This window comes from Excalfactoria chinensis, chromosome 22 (assembly GCF_039878825.1).
Source record: "Excalfactoria chinensis isolate bCotChi1 chromosome 22, bCotChi1.hap2, whole genome shotgun sequence".
NCBI lineage: Eukaryota > Metazoa > Chordata > Aves > Galliformes > Phasianidae > Excalfactoria > Excalfactoria chinensis.
In genome coordinates, this window is record NC_092846.1 from 2368115 (window position 1) to 2391794 (window position 23680).

Consider the following 23680-nt stretch of genomic DNA (forward strand, 5'->3'; position numbering starts at 1 on the left):
CTGGAGTCAGGGCTGAGCTTCCCAGAGGCTCCACAAGCCCGGGAGCGCAGCCCAAGCCAATCAGAGGCAAGATGGGGAGATAGCAGATGCCAGGCTGAAGGAGGGGAAAGTCTGGGGACCTTCTGTGACTTTGCTATAAACTGACACCGTGCTCACGCCAAGCAGATGTGGGGCCCTCCAGCTTCGTGCGGGTGTAACTGAGGCTGGAATCCAGCCCAGGGAGAGCGAAGCCGTTCGGCAACGATTAATGTAGTAAAATGGGAAAGTTATGTATCAAGTGTATTTCATGCGCCTCTTGCCTCGGGCCTATTAGCATAAATTTAATAATTATTATTGCCCCGTTCCAGCAGCTGCTACCTAAGGAGCTGGGAGCGCTTTGCAAATGCTCATTAGCTGCTGCTTTAGGGCTGGGAGAAGGGGAATGCAACGAAGCAAAGCAGTGCCATGGGCAGAGCTGGGCAGGGGCTGCAGTGGGACAAGGGGCTGTCCTGAGCGCACTGAGGAACTTAAAACTGAGCATTTCCCTCACTGGTTCCCCAGTCGTTGTGGAGCCAGGGGGCTCCTGCTGTGCTCCACCCACCAAAGGGGAACGGGTTGGGACACCATCCTCTCTTATCACCTTCCAGGGCACAGACAAAAGCTAGAAGACCAAACCAAACCCTTCGCCGACCGCTACGGGGAGCTGGAACGGCTGCGTCAGTCCATGAGGGTCACCCCGACAACACCCAGCCCCCGTGGATCCCTCAGCACCCCGAGCCACTTTGGGTCGCAGGCTCAGACTCCCATCCAAGGTAAGGCTGGTATGCATCTCCAAGCTTGGGGTGGGGTTTTGTCCCCGGGAGCCTCTTCACACCCATGGGGTGAGCAGATGGCTGCTGAGCTGCACGCTCCAGTGGTTTCACCCAGTAAAACCGAGCAGCTCCAGTCGGAATGCTGGGAGAGCAAAGCAACGTGCTTGGAATCCAGTCGCTCCTTTGATATGAAGGCACTGTGCAGACGGTTAAGCAGCAACTATAAAGGGTGTATTGCACTTTACATGCTAATCCAAGTGGTTTCTTATCTTGTTGCGCTGTGTTGATGCCAAGCCCAGCAATCCACCGCCTCACTCCAGCCTCATTCCCCACATGTATGCACACCTGCACAGGCGCATGCACAGCCTTTGCTCTTCCCATGTGTGCTATCAGTGGCACTGAGCCCTCAGGTGCTCCGTGTGTCTGCCTGGCAGCTGCCAGGGAAGAGGTTGGGACCGCAGCCTGCTCATTCTGTGTGCTGGAGTTTCATCCCCAAGGTGTAGGCATCGCACATGAAGCAATCCGGCTGCTTTGCTGCACTGCTCAGCACCGCTGTAATTAAGGGAGCTGTTCTCCCATCTGCACGGTACCCGTGTTTCTTTCCATGTGTTTTTAATCGTGGTGTTGCTTTCCTTTGAGAATCAGATCTATGGGGTGTTAGTGAAGCGATGCGCGCTTTGACTTGCGGGGTGAAATTGTCTCCGTCGGAAGGTTTGGGGCTGAAAGTCTCAAAAGCCCCAATGCTGAGCTATCAGAGGCAGTGCAGATGTTTGATGACCTGAGTTCTGTTGGCCAGGGGGTTGGGCAGAGGCACCAAAATTGATGTATGTCTCATCGAAATCAAATCTCTGTGCTTGGAATTTCCATTGATAGCGGCGCGGTTTTGGGTAGGATGATCATTGGATTCTTGTTTAAGAAAAGAGAGGCTGAGTTTTATAGACTCATCTCATTGGCTGCACAATAGAGATTCTTTGGAGGGGGGCAGAGGAGGGGGGAATAGTTTAAATTAGCACAGTGCTCTGTAGTGCCAGAAACCCAGAGAGCATCATTCGGAGCAAAGAATCAGGTGATGACACAAATGCAGAAAGAAAAATGGAACGGGCCACGAGTCACCGCCTGGGCCAGATTCCCAAATGTCAGTGACAGCAGGAGTGGAGACGCACAGAATTAGCCCATCCCAAATCATTCCTGCAGAGCACATCCAAAGGACCCAGGAATGCTGCAAAGCTGTGCGCTCCGCTCTCGGCTTCTCTGCTTCCAACTTGGAGGAACCATCTTAAAAACCAGGAGCAGAATTGACTCAGTGATTTTAATTTCAGCCGTGTCCTTTGGATGCAGCGTTGGTTAGAACCGAGCAGAATAATAAGCATTAAAAAAGCCCCTCTTGCTCTCTCACACACACACAGCTTATTCACAAAGATCGTAATTTTTACCCGAGCAAGTGGAGGCTGCCCCATGCCAAGAACAACACGGGAGTTAACAGGCCTGTAATTCTCACGACTTGGCACGTTCTCAGGTAACACACACGAGAAGCTGATTAGCAGAAGCATAACGAGATACTGGTTGGGACGGATGGATGGGGCAGGCTGAAGTTCATCAGTCCCTGCTGTCTCTCGCTGGGTGTTGCTGATCCTCCTGTTCCCATCCCTTCTCCTGGTGGCCTCCCGGTTCTGCTGACCCAATGCATTGTGTGAGCGATCCCTAATCTGCTTGTGGCCAAACTGGTGAGCTGGAGTGCTCAGAACAGCCTTGGCCACCGAGGGACAGACAGAGCGTGGGTCCTCAAGCAGTGCATGTGAAGGCTGTGAGGCAGGAAGGAGCTCAGGGGATGGGGTTTGTCTTTTGCATGAACTGAGGTCCTTTGGAGCTGTTTGCTCTGTCTTCCCCTGTGGCTGCAGTGGGGATTGTGGTGTAAATGGGAGAGGAATTGGCCCTCAGCCTTTTGCAGGCTTTCGGTGCAGCAGCTCCTGGGGGGTTATAAATATCTCCTGCAAAGTGCTCACTGTGATGCTGAGCATCTCCCAGCAACACCTCCCAGCAGGAGAGCACCAATGGGCCCCAAGGGCTGTGCCAGCAGTGCAGTGCCCACTGCCCAGGGTCAGCTTGTTGCAGAGGCTCCAGCCTTGCCTTGCCCCTTGCAGCTGAGCAGGGAACCATTCTGGAACAGACGTCTGCAACCCCAAACGTGCCGGGTTTGTTGGCCGCATCCACTGTGCTGGGAGAGAAAATGAGAAACCCAGTGGGCTGGGCAGAGCCATTGGCCTCCACTGAGGGTTTGGCCCAATTTTCCCCCAGCGAGGTCTGGAAAATCCAAGGTTTTGAAATCCTGGCTCTCCCATCTCTGCAGCGAGGCACCACGCTGTCATTAGGATGGCCTGAAATGGTTCCTGATTATGGGGCACGCGATGCCAGAGCCTTGCGTGCTGGCTTCGTTACGACTGTTGTCTTCGAGCTTTAAATAAAATAAGAGAAAAAAAATATATATTACAAAAAGAAGAAAAAAGAATCAAGTAGCTCTCAAAAGCGAAGCAAGATGTTAAAGGAACTTGCTGCTGGCTGCCTCTTGGGCCCTTGGCTCTGGGGAAGTGGGCTGCTGACAGGCACATCCTTTGGGAGCACCCAGACAGCCCTGCAGCCTCACTGCCCTGCCTGTGCTCCGGCAGCTCCATCTGAACTGCTTTATTCCCATTGCAACAGAGCAGGACCGCCCAGGCGGCCGTCTCCTGCCTGCTGGCTTCGTGGTGGACACATCCCCGATTGCTCAGGAGGAGCTGTGTGCGTCGTCCAGCAGCACGGAGGAGCCTTGAGTGCATGGGGACAATTGCAAAGTGATTTTAAATCCGGTCTCTGCAGTAATAGAGTGAGCTGTTGTGAAGGATGCGCTGAACATCTTCACGTTGCTGCAGCAAAACCGAGCTCCCTTGAGCTCACAGCACCGTAAACGTCTGCTGGATGCTTTTGCAGACTGCATCCCTCCCCTCCCAGCCTCGGTGCCTGCTGATGAACAGCCTCAGCTCTCATCTGGACGCTGCCCAGTAGAAACCAGTTGGGTTTGTGATCCGTTTCTCAACAACCCATTTATTCAAATGCGGTGTTTTTAACACAGGCTGCTGAGCAGCAGAGCACTTCGTACGCAGCTCCAGTAAAATCTCTCTTTCTCTCCCTTTTATTTCTTTTTAAATATACATTTTAAAGTATTAGATTACTTTTAAGCAGCTTCTTGGCATAGCCAGCGAGTGCCCCATTGTTTCCGAAATGCAACGTGGCTGCTCTGAGGTTAAGTCCTGAATTATGGGCCCAGCAAATACACTGAATTGCTGCTTCCTAATCCCTGTCCAGATCGACTTATGGTTTCTTTAAAATATCCGTTTCTTAATGGATCAAAACATTCTACCGTGGGCAGAGGCTAAATTGTTTCCAAAGGAAGCCAGGCAAGCATTAGTGGGAAGAAAACATATTGTGGGATTCGGCTTCAGCCTCGGAGGAAGGAACACATCGAGGATGGTTTCCGGGCTCTGAATGTGCACCCATCTCTATGCAGCTCCCCGTGGCGCTGATGCTGTGTGCTGGGTGCTGGGGGTGATGGTGGGAGAGGCTCAGGTTGGGGGCATCCCACGTGTTGTGGGTGCAGGCAGAGCTGTGGTTGTAAATCCTGCTGCTTCCTTTTACGTCGTCAGGGCTGGTTTGAATGTTGCTGTTGGGTTGTTTTGATTTTTAATGCTCTTTGAATGCAGGTAAAGAGCAGAGAGCAAGGAGGTTGCTGGGGGGGGGGGGGGGGGGTTGCAGTGTGGGCAGTGCTCCCACTCTGCCCACCCACCCGTGGCAATTAGCACTGTTAGCTCTTAGTTCTGTGTGGGGATGGAGAGGGAAGGGGGGCTGGGGGGGCAGGGAGGACAGGCAGCAGGCTTGTTTAGTCTAGCAGAGGGCAGGCTGGGAGCAAAGCGGGTTGCTCTGTAAATACATCCAGGGCATAAACAGCGGGGATGGGGAGAGCTGATGTAAGAGGTGGTGGCACAGAACAGGGGGGAACTCAGCCGGCTGGAAGGGGGGGAGAGGAGGGCAGGGTGAGGGCAATGAGGGGTGGGCCAAACTAACACCCCATGGAACTCAAGGAGATGTGGGGTGGGGGGGAACTGGGGGCTGCCCCCACTGTGGGGGTGTAGGAGGGTTGCAGACAGCAGAGCTGGACTGCAGGGTGCTGGGCTTGCAGTTAGGAAAGCAAGAAGCAAAGGTGCTGGTTGATCTTGAGGTGGTGCCCGGCCATAAGCGAGGTGGCTCTGCTGTGTTTGGGTTCGGGTTTTTCTTTTCAGGCTCAGCAGAGGAAGTATTTGCAGCGGGTTTGTGCACTGCTACTATCAGATACAGAACAATTGCTCCATGGGTGTGTAACAACGGATGCTGTTCACACCCTCATTTTTTTTATATATATATATATGTATTTTTTTTCTCAACACCTCCCCCTTCCCCCCCAAAATAAAACCCGCTCTATTTTCTGCAGGGTGAGAGGAAGAGGCCGTTTTCTTTTTTAGTTGGCTCTGACTGGGAAACAAATGAACTTGTTCACATGTGTGACAGAGCCGTGGGAGCGTGGCTGTGTGTGTGGGTGGCAGGAGAGCGATGCTTGTCTAGAGATGAGCTGGATCCGGGGGGCTCAGTGCTCACCCCATAGCCCTTCCCCTGTAGCTCTGCCTCTCCCCATCCTTGGCCACTGCCCCTTTGTGCTGGGATGGAGCCCTGGGAGCAGAAGAAAGAGGCAGAGAGAGGTCAGAAAGATGCCAAAAACCCCATCTGAGCAGCATGGAAATGATGGGAGGGAAAAGAGAGCAGGAGGTGTAGATGGGGAGAGGATTTCTGTCCCTGCTCCGTCTCGCGCACGAGTGCTTATTATATACATGAGCATAAAATATCATTAGTGTTTACATTGTCGTCAATCATCGTGGCATAAGGCAGGAAAGGAGCTTGCTTTCCCTCAGGCTAAATTTTTCAGGACAATTTTGCAAGGCACGTATGTGCATATAAATAAAGCAGCGATATTTGGCCGGGCTGCAGATATTTATATGTTCTGTACACACGGAAAGTTCCACGTTATCAAGTTCCCTTTAGATTCCCTTTATTCTCTCTGCCTACCACACGCTATGTGGACTTGTGGCTGTTGCATGGTATACCTTCAAGCTCCCTTTTATTGCTGACTTATGGGGTAAACCACTGCACCTTCACATCTCCAAAGTGGGGACCAGAGTGTGGTCCCTGGGGGGGATATGGAGTCACTCAGGTTCCACGCATCACATTGCTTTGGCTCTATGAGGGCTGCAAGCACCCACCAGCCCTGATCTGGTTCAGTCCACATCTCCTCCGAGGTGAAAACTGTGACACCTGAGAGTGGTTGTGATATCAGCAAAGGGGCTGAGGGTCTGTTTCTATCAGGCTCTATGAGTGGATGGGGGGGGAGATGTGGGGGTCCTCTCAAAGTGCAGATTGCAGCTGCATGATTGCATAGCAGGGTGTGCCCTGGCCTCGTGGTCCCCTGGGCAGCACGGCCCTAACGAGGAGACAGTGGCATTACTAATCAGGGCTTTGACCTTTACATGGCTTTTATTTAATACACATTCCTCACTTCCCCAAACTCCCATCCAAAACATTGACATTTCCGCTGATAGATTGGGTCAGATTTTGGAGTAGTTGGGGGGGCTCAATTCCTTCTTACAATGGTTAAATTCTTACAGCTAAATGGGCTTATTCAGTTAGTGCAGCAGCTGGTGCGATTTCGAGAAGAAAATAAACATTTCCTTCAAATATTTTGATTGGCAACTGGACAACTGAAATACTCAAAGCTCGGATTGCCAGGGCCCAAAAAAGCAAATGGGGGTTGGATGGCGAGCGAGCAGAGCACACTGTGTGCACCCTGCGAGGCTGTGCTGGAATGGGGACAACCCTGGGGATGGGGACAACCCGACGGGACTTTTGTCTGCTGTACCAAAGGAGCCGAGGGTGCAGTTTCCCCCGGGGTTTGCTTAGCGTGTAGGGCTGCTTTGTTGCTGAGCGAGGTGGATGCGATGGGTACTACGGCCATCCTCCACCTGGGGTTGTCCCTAAGCCCCCCCCCCCAGCAGCCCGTCTTCGGATCTGAGCGCAGCCCCGACGTAGGGAGCGGGACGGAGCTTCTCTCCGCCCGGCGGCCTCCCGGCTCCCTCTAGCGGCTCCTCCGCCTCGGATCGCGGCCCCATGCCCTCTGCCGGCAGCCGGACCGACAGCCCGTGGCTGCCCCGGGCGGCGGGGCTGCTGAGACCGACGGAGGGCAGCGGAGATGGGAAGCGCGACCCGCAGCGTCTGCTGCTGTCCGAGTGCCCTGGGGCGGCTCTCGTGGGGTTGGGGTGGACTCAGAGCGGTGGGGGATAGCAGAAAGATGGAGTTTTTGTAATAGAGGAGCCTTCAGCCCAACGGTGAAGATGAGAGCGCAGCTGTAATTAGTGCTCTACCAATTGCCAAGTGTTAGAAATTCCGGCCAAGAAAACGGAGCTTTTAAAGGACCCTTTGAGTGTCGTGGAGCAGAAGGGAAATGTGCCCCGAGCACTCGTGTTTTATTTCCATTTTCTGGAGTATCATTTACGTGTGTGTGGGAGCCAACAGCGGGGCACGGTCTGATTGCTGGGGGCCATCATTGGCTCTGGGGCAGCAGCTGAGCATCACTCTGCTTTGGGGGGATTTGGAGCCCGTGTGCTTTGCAGCAATGCAGCTTTGCAGTGGGACAGAGCATCCTGCAGGCAGGCCAGGGTGTGAAACCAGCTCGGTTTGTTCAGTTGTGAGTGCTTTTCCAGCCAGCCCCAAGCACGCAGCCCTCACTGCAGTGCGCAGAGGGGCGGCAGGGCGTTGCAGTTTGTGACAGCTTCGAGCTGCTCCTCTCTTATCTTGCATCGAAGCCGCAGCCACGTTCCCCACGCAGACACTCCTCTGCCTTTCTCCTGCTTGGAGCCTGCGTGGGAAGCGGGCACCGCCTGCTCCTCTGAGGGCTGCAGGACTCACCCAGACCAGGGGGGGTGCAGGACCGATCCCTCCCCATCTGCACCCCCATCATGAGCTGCAGCCTCTGCTCAGCTAGAAGGAAGCAGCTCAGGTGTTTTGTTTTGTTTTTTTTTTTTTCTTGGGGAAACGCTGCAGGGATTTCCCCATAGTTTGGACGAGCGTGTTTTGTCCTGCAGAGCGTGGGGAGGATGTGAGCCTGGAGAAAAAGACTCTACGGCCAAAGGCCATTCTGCTCCCAGAGCAGCAAGGTGCAGCTCCCTGCCTTTAGTAAAGGAAAGCTGCCTCCAGACAGCCCACAGCTCTGAGCTCGGTGTGCCAGCTCTATGCTCTGTGCTGGAACTGCTCTTCATGGAGGTTTTTCTTTTACAAGTGGTGTGGAAAGGCTGAGCAAAGTGCACTGGTGGCAATGGTAGCCGTGCCCTCCTGCACAGCCAGTGCCAGAGCTGAGCTGAGGGGAGCAGGATTCCACATCTCTCCTTGGAGAGCAAAACTCTCTGACTTGGGAGCCCCCAGCACAGAGGACTGTGGAAGGAAATGGTCTCAGGGCAGCAGGGGTGGGTAAGAAACCTCTCAGGTCCCAACAGGAGCTGCTGATGTTGGCTCCTCTTCCCTCTGGGCTTCCTGCAAAGGAAGGACCTGACAGCACAGGGCTGTACCCCGCTGTGCATCCATACCCAGTGAGAAGGGAGTTGGGCAGCATCTCCCACGCTGACCCAGGGCTCCCTTCCCCCAGTAGAGGAAAGCCTGAATTTCTCACTCTCTTTATCCTCTTGGATGGAGAAAAATACACAGAGCGAAGCAAGCGAGGGGATGTTGTGGCTCTTAGCTTGGGAGTTTTCAGCCGTGTGTTTATCAGCTCCATCCCCTGATGGTATCAGCACGAACAGGCCACCCACAAGAAGGCTCAGCAGCCCAGTCTGGGCTCCAGCTTTTCCTCCCTGGCTCTGTGTGTGCGTGTGTACACAGCACTGGCTATCTCAGGAGCGTCCGTCTGGGGCTGCATCCATCTATTTACTACACAGCTGATGTCATGGCTAAACATTGTTCTTTTTCTTTCTTTTGTTTATGAGGTGGGTTTTGTTGTTGTTGTTTTTATTTTAATCTACCCAGAGACAAATAGACCCCTGGAGGAGCCAGCTTAGTCGTGTCCCTTCTTGGATGGGAAACAACAAATTTCAGGACAGGAAATGGGAACAACGAGATGGGTTCGGGATTTTTGTCTTTAAGTCTCCCAGCTCTCCTCCCCAGCAGACCCTGGAGATGTTCTTTCCCTCTGCCTTTAATTCCTCGTGCAGAGCGTGGCTGCAGCACCAGCTGCATGCTGCCAGCACAGCGCTCTGACCGCCTGCTCTCTCCCTGCACCCCACAGGCACGTCAGAGCTCAGCCCCTTCTCGGACCCACGGCAGTTCGACCGCTCCTTCCCCACGCTGCCAGCCCTCACTGAGACCAGGTTCTCGGACCCACGGATGCATTATCCCGGTGCCATGTCAGCCGCCTTCCCCTACACCGCAACCCCCTCAGCCACGGGCATCGGGGGCATCAGCATGACCAGCATGCCCACCACCACGCGCTTCCACCACACCTACCTGCCGCCCCCCTACCCCGGCTCCACGCAGAACCAGAGCGGACCCTTCCAGACCAACCCTTCTCCCTACCATTTGTACTACGGGACGTCGTCGGGCTCCTATCAGTTCTCCATGGTGGCGGGAGGTGAACGCTCTCCCACCCGGATGCTCTCATCGTGTACGAGCAGCTCGGCGGGGAACAACTTAATGAACCCCAACCTGGGCAATCAGAACGATGGGGTGGATGCAGACGGGAGCCACAGTAACTCACCGACAACCATGACGACTACTGGGAGGATGGATGAGTCAGTTTGGAGACCCTACTAGGAGGAGGGCAGATGGGCACCGAGAGCTTTAACCGGATCGGCCGCCATGACGTTATTCCTTTAGCATCAGAATGATGCCGAGGGAAAAGGTAAACCAAAGTCTCCCAAACCAAAAGCAAAGCAGGAGGAATCCTCTACACACAACCACGGGCAAACATCAAGCAAATCTGGGCCGGGACCTACGTTACATTTCAAGATGAATGTCCACGAGGCTTGAATTTGTCGCTTGATGTGGTTCCTTTCATATGGTTTTAATATGTGGATTGTACATAGGGAAAAAAAAGAAAAAGATGAGTGGATTCAGATGTTTGTTTACTGCCCGACACTTCTCGGTCATCTCACTTGCACCCTCGTCCCCACACAAAGCATTCAGGAGTCAGGGAAAGCTCGCCCTTCAGAGACAAGAGCAGGAGATCATCCGAGCCATCTCTCTGCCGAAGCACAAAGACTGAACTGAATAAAAAAGGAAAAAAAAAGGAAAAGAAAAAAAAGGAAAGAAACCTTTGTCTCCTCTCATCCCCTCCCAGCAGTTCAGGGCTCCTGCCCAGCAAAGAGCTGCGGGGCCGCACTCTGGTTTACAGCACAAGTTACGGGGCTGTGTGTTCCTTGTGGGTCGGCATCAGCCATGCAAACAGGAGCTGTGACGGGATGGTGGCTGTTCCTCGCTGTCAGCAAAGGTTGTGTTGTTCATTTCTGTGCGTTGCTGTCATTTTTTAGGCAGCAGCGTGGCTGATCCCGCTCCCGGCAGGCCCTCCCTTCTCCTCTATGTTTACATATGAGATGTACTTTTTTACAAGATGCGTTGTGTTTTGTTTGCTCTCTCTTTGCCTGACCTCACCGTCCAGTTCTTTGCTCCTCTTAGCAGATCTCAGCGATGATGATGGTGGTGTGTGAAGTGATGGAGGTGTTGGGGGGCAACCCGAGATGGGTCAGATGCACTTCCCAGCTCGTGAGCTGCTGTGGTTCCATCCACTCCCACCAGTGCTGGGTTGGTGGTGGTTGGATATGATGACCTGTGAGGTCTCTTCCAATCCAATTCCATAACCCACATTGTGCCTCTGTGCACCAGCATAAGAAAACATAAACCCAACATCCCATCCTTCCCTGCTGAATTTCTGCCCTTATGGCCGCAACCAATCTTGCCAAATCTCGGTTGGAAGCTCATCAGCAATCAGTTCTAATTGCACTACCATGTCGAGACGGGAGCAAGGCGTCCCCATCTAGTCGGAAAGCTGTGATGACCACTCAGTGAGTTAAACGTGCAACAAGAGAAACGATTCTTCAATAAGATTCATCCCCCCCCAAATAATCCCTTCCCCAGCAAAACTGCAACGTTCACGTCCTTAAGCAGCAGCGGGCACCCTTGGGTGCTCCCAGCTGGAGAAACTGGACTGGAGCAGCCTGTGTTTGGATGCATTTATGTTGGTCATCCGATCGCACCACTGGTTGAAAGCACAAGCAAACAAGGCATTTGTAGGACTAGCTTAACTTAAGACTGTTCGTAGTGAATGACAAAGAATGGCAACGACGTTGTTTTTATGACATATTGTCATATGAAGGCGTAAATAGACGCACCTCGGCGGTATGCAGATGGTCACGAGACAGGCCAATGGTTTTCTTTTTGCTTTGCACTATAATTTGCTTTTTATTGTTATTATTATTTTTTTTTCTTAAAGAAAATGCACAATCGCTTGTACAGTATCAACCCCTTTTTGTCCGGCTCTAAGAATATTTAACTATAAGATCTAATTTTTGGTCGTATTTGTTATAATAATATAATTCTTAAATGTGTTGAAGGATCCGATTGCTTCTAATACTTGTACATGCAGGGTAAAACGACGACAAAGAGAGAAGGAGATGAGAACAGAGACTGCTGTAGATAAAGAAGGCCAAAGCTGTTGTGTTCTTGTTTTTAATGGTGTCTTACAACGGACATTAAAAAGTAAAAGGAATGCTAGAGATACCAAAATAATGTGGTTGTTGTGTAACGTACCGGCCCTACTTGAAGGCAATGCCCTCTATTTAATATGTAGCCCATCTTTTTAACCTGTAGCACTTGTCACTGGGGTGGGGGGGAGGCGGGTGGGGGGTGGGGAGGGGCTGCTCCTGGTGAAGTCATTGGGGACGTCGCTGCTGCGTTGGCTTCCAGGGGATGGCCGGGTTCCTCCTTGCTGTTGGTACGAAGCCATAGCAAAGTGGTCAGTTCTGCTTTTCCATTATTGGTGTCGATGTTCTTATCCATTGTACATGATTATATTGTCAGGCCTCCGTGTAATCGTTTTAATGGTTTTCCATGTGGAATAATAAACGTACGGTTACAAGTTCCTGGTGCCTCCCGTCTGCTCACTCCTCACCCACAGCGCTGTGTTCTTCCACACCAAACCCTGAACCCAGCTCCTCTTTGGTTGTCTCTTACCTTAGCAAATAATCATCTCTCTTACCCAAAGCTTTTATGTGATGCAGGGCAGGTGGGACAGAGCCCACCTTGGTGCCATGCCACAGGGCCACACCTTTCCATCACTGTTAATGAGCCTTGTGCAGGGCAGCAGCCAGCACCCCACAGGCAAAGTCCTGTCCCTTTGAAGCAGTGGGGCCAGATGAGAGGAGCCCTGGGACCCCTGACCCCCATTGGGAGCCATCACCCATAACCCACTGCCCATCACCTGCCACCCATCACCCACCACCTCCCATTGACCCCACTGACTTCCCACAACCCATCATCCACCTCTAATCTCCCATTGTCCACTGCCTGTTGCTCATCACTCACTGCCCATCACCCATTGTGTGTTGCCCTACAAACAGGGCTGCAGCACAGATCCCACTGCATGGCCATGCCAGGCTGACTGCTCCCCCCAACACCTGCAACTCAGCATCTTTCCCAGCGCCAAACCTAACCCCACATCCCTGGATCCCCATCACCTCCCAGTCCCCAAACCTAATTCCATATCCCTGGATCCCCATCACTCCCCCCAGCTCCCTCCTGCCCCACAGGGCCACATCACTGGGGTTTGAGTCTCAGTGCCACCCCTAGCCCTTGGGCAGCAGTGCACACCAGCTCTGCAGCAGCTGCATAGGGCACATTAGCTGCAGCCTTAGCTTCCCCTGAAGCACACAGCACTCCGCTCAGCACGAGGGCTGCAATTTAATCACAGACACTGTTTTGTATTGAAGTGATGCAAATAAAGCCAACTGCATAACTGTTCATCCCCTGACAGCAGCGGGGCGGGACGCAGGGAAAGTGTTTTCTCTTGGGCTGGGCTGGGAGATCAGAAAGCTCTACATTAAAATATGGTCTCATCCTGCACCCTCTGCTCAGCTCTACAAAGGCTGCAAGAGATGCACTGCCAGGATGCTGACTCCTCCATTGCCATCAATGGGAGCAGCCTGGCTGCGAAGGGACGGGGCAGGGCAGGATGGGGAGCTGGGTCCAGGGGGAACATTCTCACCAGCACTGCCTGGCAGAGTATTTCCTTTCCATTGGAGAGACTTGCAAAGCCCCCCCCCCGGGTCCCTGGCAGCACATCTATGTAATTCTTTAAGATGGGTTTGGCACAGGGAGGGGTCCTGGGGGCCGTTGCCCGTCACCATTGGTGGGTTTTGCTGTTTCTGGAGGTCGGCAGAGCTGGGAACACCCAGGTTTGTTCGCTGCCTGCAGCGAAATCGATACCGTGATTTCATTTCTCAGTCGTAAATGAAATGAGCTGTAAAGCCAAGGTGGGTGTTTGAGCCCGAGTGAAAGAATGAATTGTTCTAATGGGGGGACGTTAACGAGAGGATTAAACACGCTGCAAAACCCGGGGGGGTCTGTGGTGTTGTAGGGCCCCTTAGCCATGCACCCCCACCCCCCCCTCAGCACTGAGAGCACCCCAACAGACCCCTAACCCATGGGCTGCCTTATCTATTAGCCCCAAAACAAAAAGCACAGTGAGAGCCCTATCGGGATGCTAGGAATGGCAGCCAAGTTCCCCCCCCCATCCGCCCCTTCGGTTCCGTTGTGTTCCCCTGGAAATCCCCGCAAAGCCAAACACAGGGGCACCAAAAGTTTGGTTTTCATTAAAGCTCGAATGTGAGCAGTTCTGTGGCCTTCAATGGGGCTTTGATTCCTACAGAGGATGGAATGTTTTCGGAACGGTTCTAAAAAATGCTCCCCACCTTCTCCGTCCTCTATCTGCAGGGAGCTGTGGGTTTGCTTCCCCCTACCACCACCACCACCACCCTCGAGACCCTCTGCATGGAAACCCCATTGGAGCTCACGGCTCGGGGCGGCTCTGTGCTTTCTATTGCAGGACAGGAAAAGAACTCTCATCGACCTGCATTGTGCACAGGGGGCCTTACAGCCAGTCTGCACCTGGGGGTCCACGTTTCCATCTGCTCTCAGCATCACCCATCTCTGCCTGCTCAGTGCCGGAGCGCAGCACCCGGTGCTGGTCTGACTGGTTGTGCTGGTGCTCACCTCCACTGCTTCCCTCCCCTCGAATCCTCTCCTCCTTCTTGTCCCTGATCATTTCCAAAGGCAGAGGAGGACTCACGAGGGCAGCTCTAAGAGTCTCCTTATCCAGTGATGGGAGGGACATCGGCGACTGCAGCTCTGCAGGTGGACTTTGCTTTAGATTTTGACTCATTGCACAGGCTTGGCAAATTCTGACCCCTTAAACACAGTGTTTGCTGCATTCCTGGTTGCTGTCTGAGGGCTGGGAGAACGCACAGGTGCACTGAAGGGCTTTAACCCTTTACACACCATCCTCCAGTTCAGGAATGGAGATTATGGGATCATTTATGGGATGCCTGGCTTGGACTTCTCCCTGGCACAGCAGTGGGCAGCAAGCACCGCTCCTGGCAGTCCCATAGCACGGCCTTATGGCACAACCCCAATGGCACAGTCCCATAGCACGGCCTTATGGCACAACCCCAATGGCACAGTCCCATAGCACAGCCTTATGGCACAACCCCAATGGCACAGTCCCATAGCACAGCCTTATGGCACAACCCCAATGGCACAGTCCGATAGCACAGACCTATGGCACAACCCCAATGGCACAGTCCCATAGCACAGCCTTATGGCACAACCCCAATGGCACAGTCCCATAGCACAGCCTTATGGCACAACCCCAATGGCATAGTCCGATAGCACAGCCCTATGGCACAACCCCAATGGCACAGTCCCATAGCACAGCCCTATAGCACAACCCCAATGGCACAGTCCCATAGCACAGCCTTATGGCACAACCCCAATGGCACAGTCCCATAGCACAGCCCTATGGCACAACCCCAATGGCACAGTCCCATAGCACGGCCTTATGGCACAACCCCAATGGCACAGTCCCATAGCACAGCCCTATGGCATAATCCTAATGGCACAGTCCCATAGCACAGCCCTATGGCACAGCCCCAATGGCATAGTCCGATAGCACAGCCTTATGGCACAGCCCTAATGGCACAATCCCAATGGCACAGTCCCTTAGCACAGCCCTATGGCACAGCCCCATGGCACCACAGCACCATTCCATCTCATCTGCTAATTGCTGAACACCCAGAGCAGCTCAGCCCACGTGCAGTAGTAACTCATTTCTTTCTGCCACATCAAGATACCACGGATCTGAATCAGCTGTTTTTACAGGAGAGGATTACATTATTTTTTTTTAATTCTCTTGCATTTGCCAACAAAAGTATTAATAGTTTCAGCTCTGCAGATGAAAAGTGAGGACGGGAAGGAAATGCAGAGCAGTTCCCAGGTGAGGGCTGTGGGCCATGCTGGGGGCTGTGAGTCCGGGTCAGTTGGAGCACAGAATGAACATCAATGGCACCACTGACAGCTCTGCATCCCATCTGCTGGCCAGAGCCCAGAGCTCTTCTCCTCCTTCGAGGTCTCTCCTTCCCCATACGTGGGGCTGCTCTGTCCTTTGGCTCAGGGAGAGCAGTGGGTGCCCAGTCCCAGCCTGATGGGTAAAACCAAGGGGGAAATAAACATCTGCTTTAAAAGGAGAAGAAAATAAGGGGGCACCGATGTTTTTTGGTCTGGGATTTTGGAGTGGGTGCAAATCTGAGCCGGCGTTGTCCCTATAACAGAAACAAACCTTGGGCCCAGCCCAAGTGAAAGGAGGAAATTCCAGCCTCCCTTTCATGCTCTTTGCTGCCATAGAAAGGAGCTGAAGCTGCCAGAAAGTTAAAGAACTCAGCATTGCACGGCCTGTCCCTCCTGAGTGACACGAACCCCTCCTGCTCTGAGCACATCTGCTGATGCTGGACACACTGATGTCCGCACAGCACAACCAGCACTTAGCATAGAGGAATGCAACGCACCTGCAGAAGCACTCCTGCAGCATTAAGGAGCAAATGGGCCACCTGTGGTGCAGCGTGAGAGCACAGAGGGAGAGGATGAGCAGATGCAAGCTGTCCTGCTCCAACTTCACTGGGGCCAGGGGGAGGATGGGGAAGGTGCAAGCTCAAAACCACACTGTGGTCAGCTCTTATGGCACATGGTGATGCTGTCCTCCCTTCCTGCAGCTTTGCCCCCAGCACAGGGAGCAGCAGGACGTGGGATGTACAGAAGGGAGCTGCAGGGATGTGGTGCAAACTGCCCTGCATGGGGAGAAGGCCTGTGCTGTTGTTAGCACCAGCACTGAAGGAGAGAGAGGAGAAGGACCAGAAGCAAAACCACACAGCGATGGTTTGTGGGAACAGTTTGCTTTGACCACAGGAAATGGAACATGTGTGTGAGCTGCTGCCATGGGACAGGTGGGAGCACAGGGGCACAGCAAAGGGATGCACAGACACAGCCAGGAACTGAGCAGCTCCTTCCCCAAAGAGAGCAGCACTGCTGCTGCACACAGGGATATTTCCAGGAGCTCTCTTGGGACAGCAATACCTGAGATGGGCTGCGTGGTGATGGAGCAGCACTGCTGCTGCGTGCAGGGCTTTGAAATGCAAAAAGGCAGAGAGGTGTGTTGTGTTGGTGCAGCTCCGCTGTGGTTTGAGCCTAACAAAGTGCACAATGCAAACGGGCTGCGACTGCTGATCGGCAGGCAGATGCAGAGCAAGAGGCATCTCGCATGTAAATCGTATTTACCACTAATTAAATGCACAAAGAAGATTTTTTTTTCTTTTGCCGGGCATTCAAGGTTGCTGCTGCAAAGCCTGAGCGCCCACACACGCACACACCCATCGCCTCTGTGAAATGACAGCTTTTTTTGCACACAAAGCAGTTCCTTTCCACGTGCGTGGATTGGGCGAGAGCCCGCTGGGACGCTGCTCTGTGCTCCCTTCCCTGATGGGATGGCACGAGGCCACATCCAGAGGCAGGGAGATGGGAGAGCTCTTGGGTTCTGACACAGCTGGGTGGAGGGGAGAGGTGCAACAAGGCCCATCTCCCAAGGAAAACTGGCTGTGAGGTTTGGTGTGTTGGCTGTTCTGCTGGCACCCAAGTGGAGAAGGCTGTGTGCCACTGTGGGGGGACAGTGTGGGCTGTGAGCCCTGCAGCAGCCCCTGATCAGCTGGGCACCAATGTGGATGCTGGAGGGATCTGTTTCTGAGCAGCTCTGGTTCCCACAAGGGAGAATCACAGCTACTAAGGTTGGGGAAGACCTCAAAGATCACCAACTCCAACTCATCCCACCATGACTTCAAACAGAACTATAGAATCACTGAGGCTGGAGAACACCTCTATGGTCCCCAACCCCAACCCCAACCCCAGCCCCAACCCATCCCACCATGACCCCAAATAGAACTATAGAATCATTAAGGTTGGAGCAGACCTCCAAGATCTCCAACTCCAACCCCAACTCATCCCACCATGACCCCAAACTGAACCATAGAATCACTGAGGTTGGAGAACAGCTCCATGATCCTCTTGTCCATCCCCAACCCATCCCACCATGACCCTAAACAGAACCATTCTTCTCCAGCCATCAAGACTGGAGAAGACCTCTGAGATCTCCAACCTCAACCTATCCACATTGACTGTGTCTCCGCGTTCTTTAAACAACCCTAGGGACCCCAGCACTCCCTGGGCAGCCTGTGCCAACACACCACCACTCTTCAGCAGAAATGTTTCCTATCACCCAACCTGACCCTCCCTTGGTGTGATGGAATCCATCACCTCCTGCACCTCAAAGCAGGCAAGGAGCTGATGGGATCATGGAGCAGAGGAAAGCTGATGGTCCACAAGCAGTTGTGCAGCTGGGTTGGAGGCAGCTGGCCTGTTGGACTCAGTATGGATACAGATCATTTGCTGAGTGCCCAGCACCCTTGATCCCAAAGAGGGGAGAGGAGGGAAGCGCAGCCCTCACCCTTACGCAAGAAGCAGCGACGCCGCGGGCTCAGCAGGACGGCTCTGGGGAACGATTGCATTCCAGGGGATGGTGAGGGGGAAATGTGGCATGCAAAGGGCGGTTTGCAAAGCCTGCTCCACCCAAGGGAGATGCAGGGGGCACCGACACAGGGCCGTGTTTCACAATGCTTTGTGCCCCCCGCCGCCCACATTCAGGGCGAGTTTGAAATCTAGATGTCGGCTTTGTATCTCCTGCTCATCTCCCTCTGAAGCATTCCTTCTTGTTTACTGGTCCTCTCCCAGTCACAGGATCCCAGTTGGGAGCAGAAGCCCTCGTTTCCTAGGGACATCTTGCATTCATTAGGACATGTTGTTATTGACTTACAAGGCTGCTAATTCTCAAGGTCCAATTTAGCCCTCAAAACCACTAACATGTGTGCTGGAGAGTTGCTACATCGCAGCGCTTGGCCAAGTGCTGCTCACAGAGCCAGCACAGATGGAACCCCGATTTGCAGCCATCTCCCCATCAGGGCTGAGATTTGGCTCCTCACTGCTGGTGCACTGAGCTCCAGCCTCATACATGGTACGGCTCCATGGGTCTGCTTAGGACATGGTTGGTGGAAGAGCTCAAACACAGGGCAGAGTGGCTGAGGTGCCAGGAGACCCACTGGGGCGAGCTTGACACTTGGTGCCCCATGGAACCACTTGGAAGAGCCCCATTGGGGTGAGCAATTTGCTTGGAGTCCCAAAGGACGCCTGGAGCCCCATAGAACCACTTGGAAGAGCCCCATTAGGGTGAGCATAATACTTGTTGCCCAATAGGATGCCTGGAGCCCCATAGAACCACCCAGCAGCCGCAGTCAGGCGTCTTCTCCAGGCGAATTCATGTGGCTGAGACGGTGCCTCGGCCGCAGATGAACTGCAGCAGTGACCACAGATGGGCTCCATGTCTGCACCCAGCGTTCAGCAAAACAGGTTTCCTTAACTCCCCATCTTGAGGGATTTCTCCCCACCTTTGGTACCCAGCGGGGAGGGGCAGGCTCCTCACTTGCCTCCCAGTGGCCCCACTGACTATATATAGCCAACCCAAGCTCCCAACCGGAGCCCCCGGGGGCTCTGACTCACGCACAGAGGTGGATGAAAGTCGGTGGCTGCGGCAATTACAGCCCCCAGCTGCAGCCCCACCCGGCGCGATGTGCAGCCCCCGCAACGGCGGAGCCCTGAACCGCACCTGGAGCAGAGCCTGCACCGCTGTGTTTATAGATGGGGAATGAAAGTGGTGCTGGAGTCACTGCTGGATGCGATGGCAGACAGACCGCGCAGGGCTGCGTGGGGTCACGGCATCTCAGATCACCAACCCCAACCCATCCCCAGTGACTGTGTCCCCATGAGCCACGTCTCCACGTTCCTCCAGCAGCTCCAGGGATGCTGATCCCACCATTCCAACGTATCGCCATGCTCTGGGAGAAGAAATCATTCCTAATATCCAAACTGACCCTCCCCTGGTGCAACCTGAGGCCATCAGCTCTCACCTGGTGCAAAGGATTGCCCGTCTGTCACAGCATCGTTTGAGCTGGAGGGGGCACTTGAAGGCCATGGGGTCCTGAGCCCTGCCATGCACAGACACCCACAGTGCTCAGACCCTGCAATACAAGCAGGGGGTGCAGGAAGGAAAGAGAGACCTGCCAGCCTGACAGCAGCCTTCCTGCTGGAGGAGTGCAGCGCTGTGTGGTTTTGCTCCACCACCACCATTGCAGGGCCCTGCTGCAGAGCTCTCCTGTTTCTCAAAGCAGCTCACCCCACAGGCGTGCACAAGCACAGAGCGCTCTTCCCTTGGCCTTTCATCTGCCCTAATAACAGGCCGGCTGCGGCACCTATAGAAACTTGCTCGTAGCAAAGAGAAAGGGCTTGTCCAGGGCCACAGAAACGATGTGAGGGATGGAACAGCTCCCCACAAGGACAGGCCCCGAGGGTCCCCTATAACTCCAATGATCCCATGATTAAAACACACATCCACCCTTCTCCGTGTATCAGTGGCTGAGGCAGAATAGCCCACCAATAGCGAGTCAGGGTTTCCCTTCTGCCCCTCTGACGAAGAGCAAATCCAGCCCCGGAGGGCAGTGCAGCCACCCCATAAAGCTCTGTCCTGGGGTGACTTTCTGCTGCTGCTCTGGCTTTCCAGACTCATCATTCAGCTCCTCGAAGCTTCAGGGTGGTCAGGGTGCTGGAGCTGGACACAGTGCTGTCCCAGCCTGACTGCTCTGCTTTGCCCTCTGCACGCTCTGACCACCACAGGACCCTCCTCAACCCCGGCACAGGGTGGGATGGACATGAGGGCTCCCATGGGCAGCTTCCTGTAGGAGGGCAGCTCAGAGCTGGTGCTTCCAGGGAGATGTCAGAGCAGGGAAAGCACACAGAGCATTACGCACGGTCTCACCTTCATGCCTGGAGGAAAAGAGTGGGCAGAGCAAAGCCACTGAAACCAGCAGGGCCAAGCACAAGGTTTGCAGACTGGAGCTGTCTGTAGGAAGGCTTTGGCCAGGCGTGGAGGGGGAGGTGATCCACATGGCATCGCTGTGCTCTCTCTTAGCCAGCACATGGTGCAGCCAAAGCCTGCGGCAGCAGAACCCAGAGCTGTGAGCAAACCCTCCCCATTCAGTGCTGATGGGAAGGCAGCACCTCTGGTGTGGAAACCCAAAGATGTCCTCCATCCACCAGTGGTGGTCTCTCACCCAACAAGCAGATGTGCTCCCTTCCGAGCCATTGCTCCTCACTGCACGATGCACTGGGAGCTGAGAACAGAACAGGGCCCAGCAGGCGGTGGGGCACACTGACACGTCCTGCAGTGCCACACCATTACACTGCAGTGATCTCCGTGCAGAGATGCACTCAGTCTTGGGCAGAGATCAGCATCACAGCGAGGGTGTAAACAGGGCAATGCGGAGCATCAGCTCCACTTTCCCACCATCAGCGTTCCCATTCGCTCACTGAAGTGTTCCCAGGAATCGCTCCCAGTTTCAATCTGGGAATTCAGGCTGTGTGTTTCTCCACTGCTGATAAAGCCTTCCAGCCCCAACCTCAGCATAGGGGTACAACGAGGCATCACCTTTCCTTATCTGTTCCCACCAGACGTGCTCAGGGATGGCACACCAGGGTTCTATCCTGGCCCTTCTGCTGAGTGCAAGAGGCACTTTGCCTTCTGCATGCACCAAAACAGGCTCATTGCTGAGCTCAGCTCCACCAGGAGGTCCTTGGGAGCGATGCTTCGCCCCCAGTTGGGTCGCAGCTCCCAGCTGCCCTGCAGTCAGCGCTGTGTCGGTGCAGCGCCCGCAGCCATAACCTGGGGGGGACCCCCAACGAAGCAGCAGAGCTCAGCTATTCCTGGGAACCAGTCGTAACTTGCCTCGGTTTCAAGGCTTCCTCTTATCTTTTGCAGCAACTCATTGTGAAATCTCACCGCTGGAGATGTTAACAGCCGAGATTTATGGCTTCTGTAGTTTCCCTTTAATGGCTTCAGCTGGGGAAGCGCTGGCGAAGGATGAAAGATGCTGGCACGGGATGGATGTCAGGAGAAGACTTCAAAGGCTCCCAACGCACCGAGTCGCGCTGTGATACTCGGGATCCTTCTTAAACCCATCCAATACTCAGCAGCCTCTCCCTCCTGAGCTCAGCCACAGACCCACAGCCCAGCAGCCGTGTCTCAGCACTGTGCTCAGGGCAGGACTGACCCAGGAGCGTGGCTCCTATTGCCTACAGAGCATTGCAGACTGGTACCCTTCTCTCCTCAGACACCCCCAGATCCTCCATGCTCTGCTCCCAGACACTACGAAGCACCAACCAGCTCTGACTATCAAAGTGATCCTTGCCCAGCACCTGGGATCCAAGGGAAGTAGAGTTGCTCTGTCACCTACTGTGGGGCCACCCCATCCCACAGTGCAGCACTGCTCTCCTTGTGGATGTGGCACAAAATAATTCATGCACCCAATACTCAGAGCAGCCTTGTTCCGTGGCAAGTTTTCCTGTGTGGCTGATTCTGGTTCTAAGTCCAGAAAAACACTCTGAAATGTGTTAGAACCCATCGCGGGGTGCTTAGAAATGGGGTAGAACCCATTGCTGTGGATTTAGAAATAGGGTACAACTCATTGCTGTGGGCTTATGGGGTAGAACCTATTGCTGTGGGCTTAGAAATGGGGTAGAACCTATTGCTGTAGGCTTAGAAACAGGGTAGAACCTATTGCTGTGGGCTTAGAAATGGGGTAGAACCTATTGCTGTGGGCTTAGAAATGGGGTAGAACCCATTGCAATGGGTTTAGAAATGGGGTAGAACCCACTGGAGCGGCGATGCCTGCAGTACGTGCGAGTGAGCTGCGGCCCAGCCGATTGCTCAGTGAGTTGGAGCAGCAAGGCAAAGAGCCACTGCCTTCCTGAAGACACCGATGGCAGGAACTCCCAGTCCCCATAAGAAATATTGCCCGAGGAAATTAAAATTAACAAGAGCTGAAGCAGCACACGCCTGCCCACACTTTAAGCCCACGCACATGAGCAGGAGCTGCAGCGATGCTCAGTGTACTCCCACCCCGTGTCCCTGTGACCCACACGTTCATTTATGATGCCACCCTGCATGCACGCAGCCCTCCATGCTCCCCCTGTGCCCTAAATCACAAGCCAAGCACTGCTCCATCACACGGGGCTGCTTCGGATGCACCCAAAGCAGGAGCCTGTGGGTATCCATCAACCCAGCCATTTCTCATGGAAAATCCCAGCAGTGAGCTGTGGTGTTGGTAGGAAAGCAGAGAGCAGAAGCGGCTGTGAGCACTGCACGGACAGAAAAGGCCACTTCAAGCAGCACAGCCTCCCAACTCTTCCCCATATCACTTCAATCAGACTCCTTAAAATAAGAATTCCATCTGCAGACCGACAGTCATCTCCCAGGTCCTGCCAAGCCCTTTGCCGTAGGCAAAGCGGTTGAGACGTCCCTTAGCATCAGTTCTGTTTGTTTATTTATAAAGTTCACGTTTGATCTTTGTTTAGCAACCGTTTTCATCTCTCTGTCCAGTGGTAAGAACACAGCAGCTCTTCTCCTGACTCAAAAGAATCATGAGTTCTCTTTGCTGGCTCTGGAAACCCTCCAGCATCAGCTCTGAGTGCAGCAAGACTGAGTGCATGCGGACCAGCACAGCACTGCTTACCTGCAGACCTTCCTTTTCCTCTCCTAGTTAACACAGGCAGCTCTTTGCTCTTCACATCTTTTCCTGCTGTGCACAGCAGCTCACCCCAAACTCCAAGGAAATCCTGCTGTTGCAGAGAACGCACTGAAGTGAAGCCCTATGGAATCATCCTCCACATGTCTGGGATTGTAACGTCAAATCATCATGAATCCATTCACCCTTCTCCAACACCATCTCCTGCTTCAGGATGGCCATGAAAACCACCATCACCATCCCAGGCCTGATGCCATCCTGTACCCATCACCATGGGCCCACTGCCATCCCAGACCCAATACCATAGACCCATTGCCATCCCAGACCCAATACCATAGACCCATTGCCATCCCAGACCCAATACCATAGACCCATTGCCATCCCAGACCCAATACCATAGACCCATTGCCATCCCAGACCCAATACCATAGACCCACTGCCATCCCAGACCCATTACCATGGGCCCACTGCCATCCCAGACCCATCACCATAGACCCACTGCCATCCCAG

At 53.9% G+C, this 23680-nt stretch overlaps 1 protein-coding gene across 1 annotated transcript in view; it reads left to right on the plus strand.

Annotated features, from left to right (window-relative positions):
- Nucleotides 1-10050, plus strand: part of RUNX3 (RUNX family transcription factor 3) — a 40470-nt gene extending 30420 nt beyond the window's left edge. Inside the window, exons 5-6 of the mRNA XM_072355588.1 lie at nt 627-791; nt 9181-10050. Coding sequence (XP_072211689.1) covers nt 627-791; nt 9181-9704 — 689 coding nt within the window. The 3' untranslated portion in view covers nt 9705-10050. The remainder of the gene's footprint in view (nt 1-626; nt 792-9180) is intronic.
- The last annotated feature ends 13630 nt before the right edge of the window (nt 10051-23680 follow it).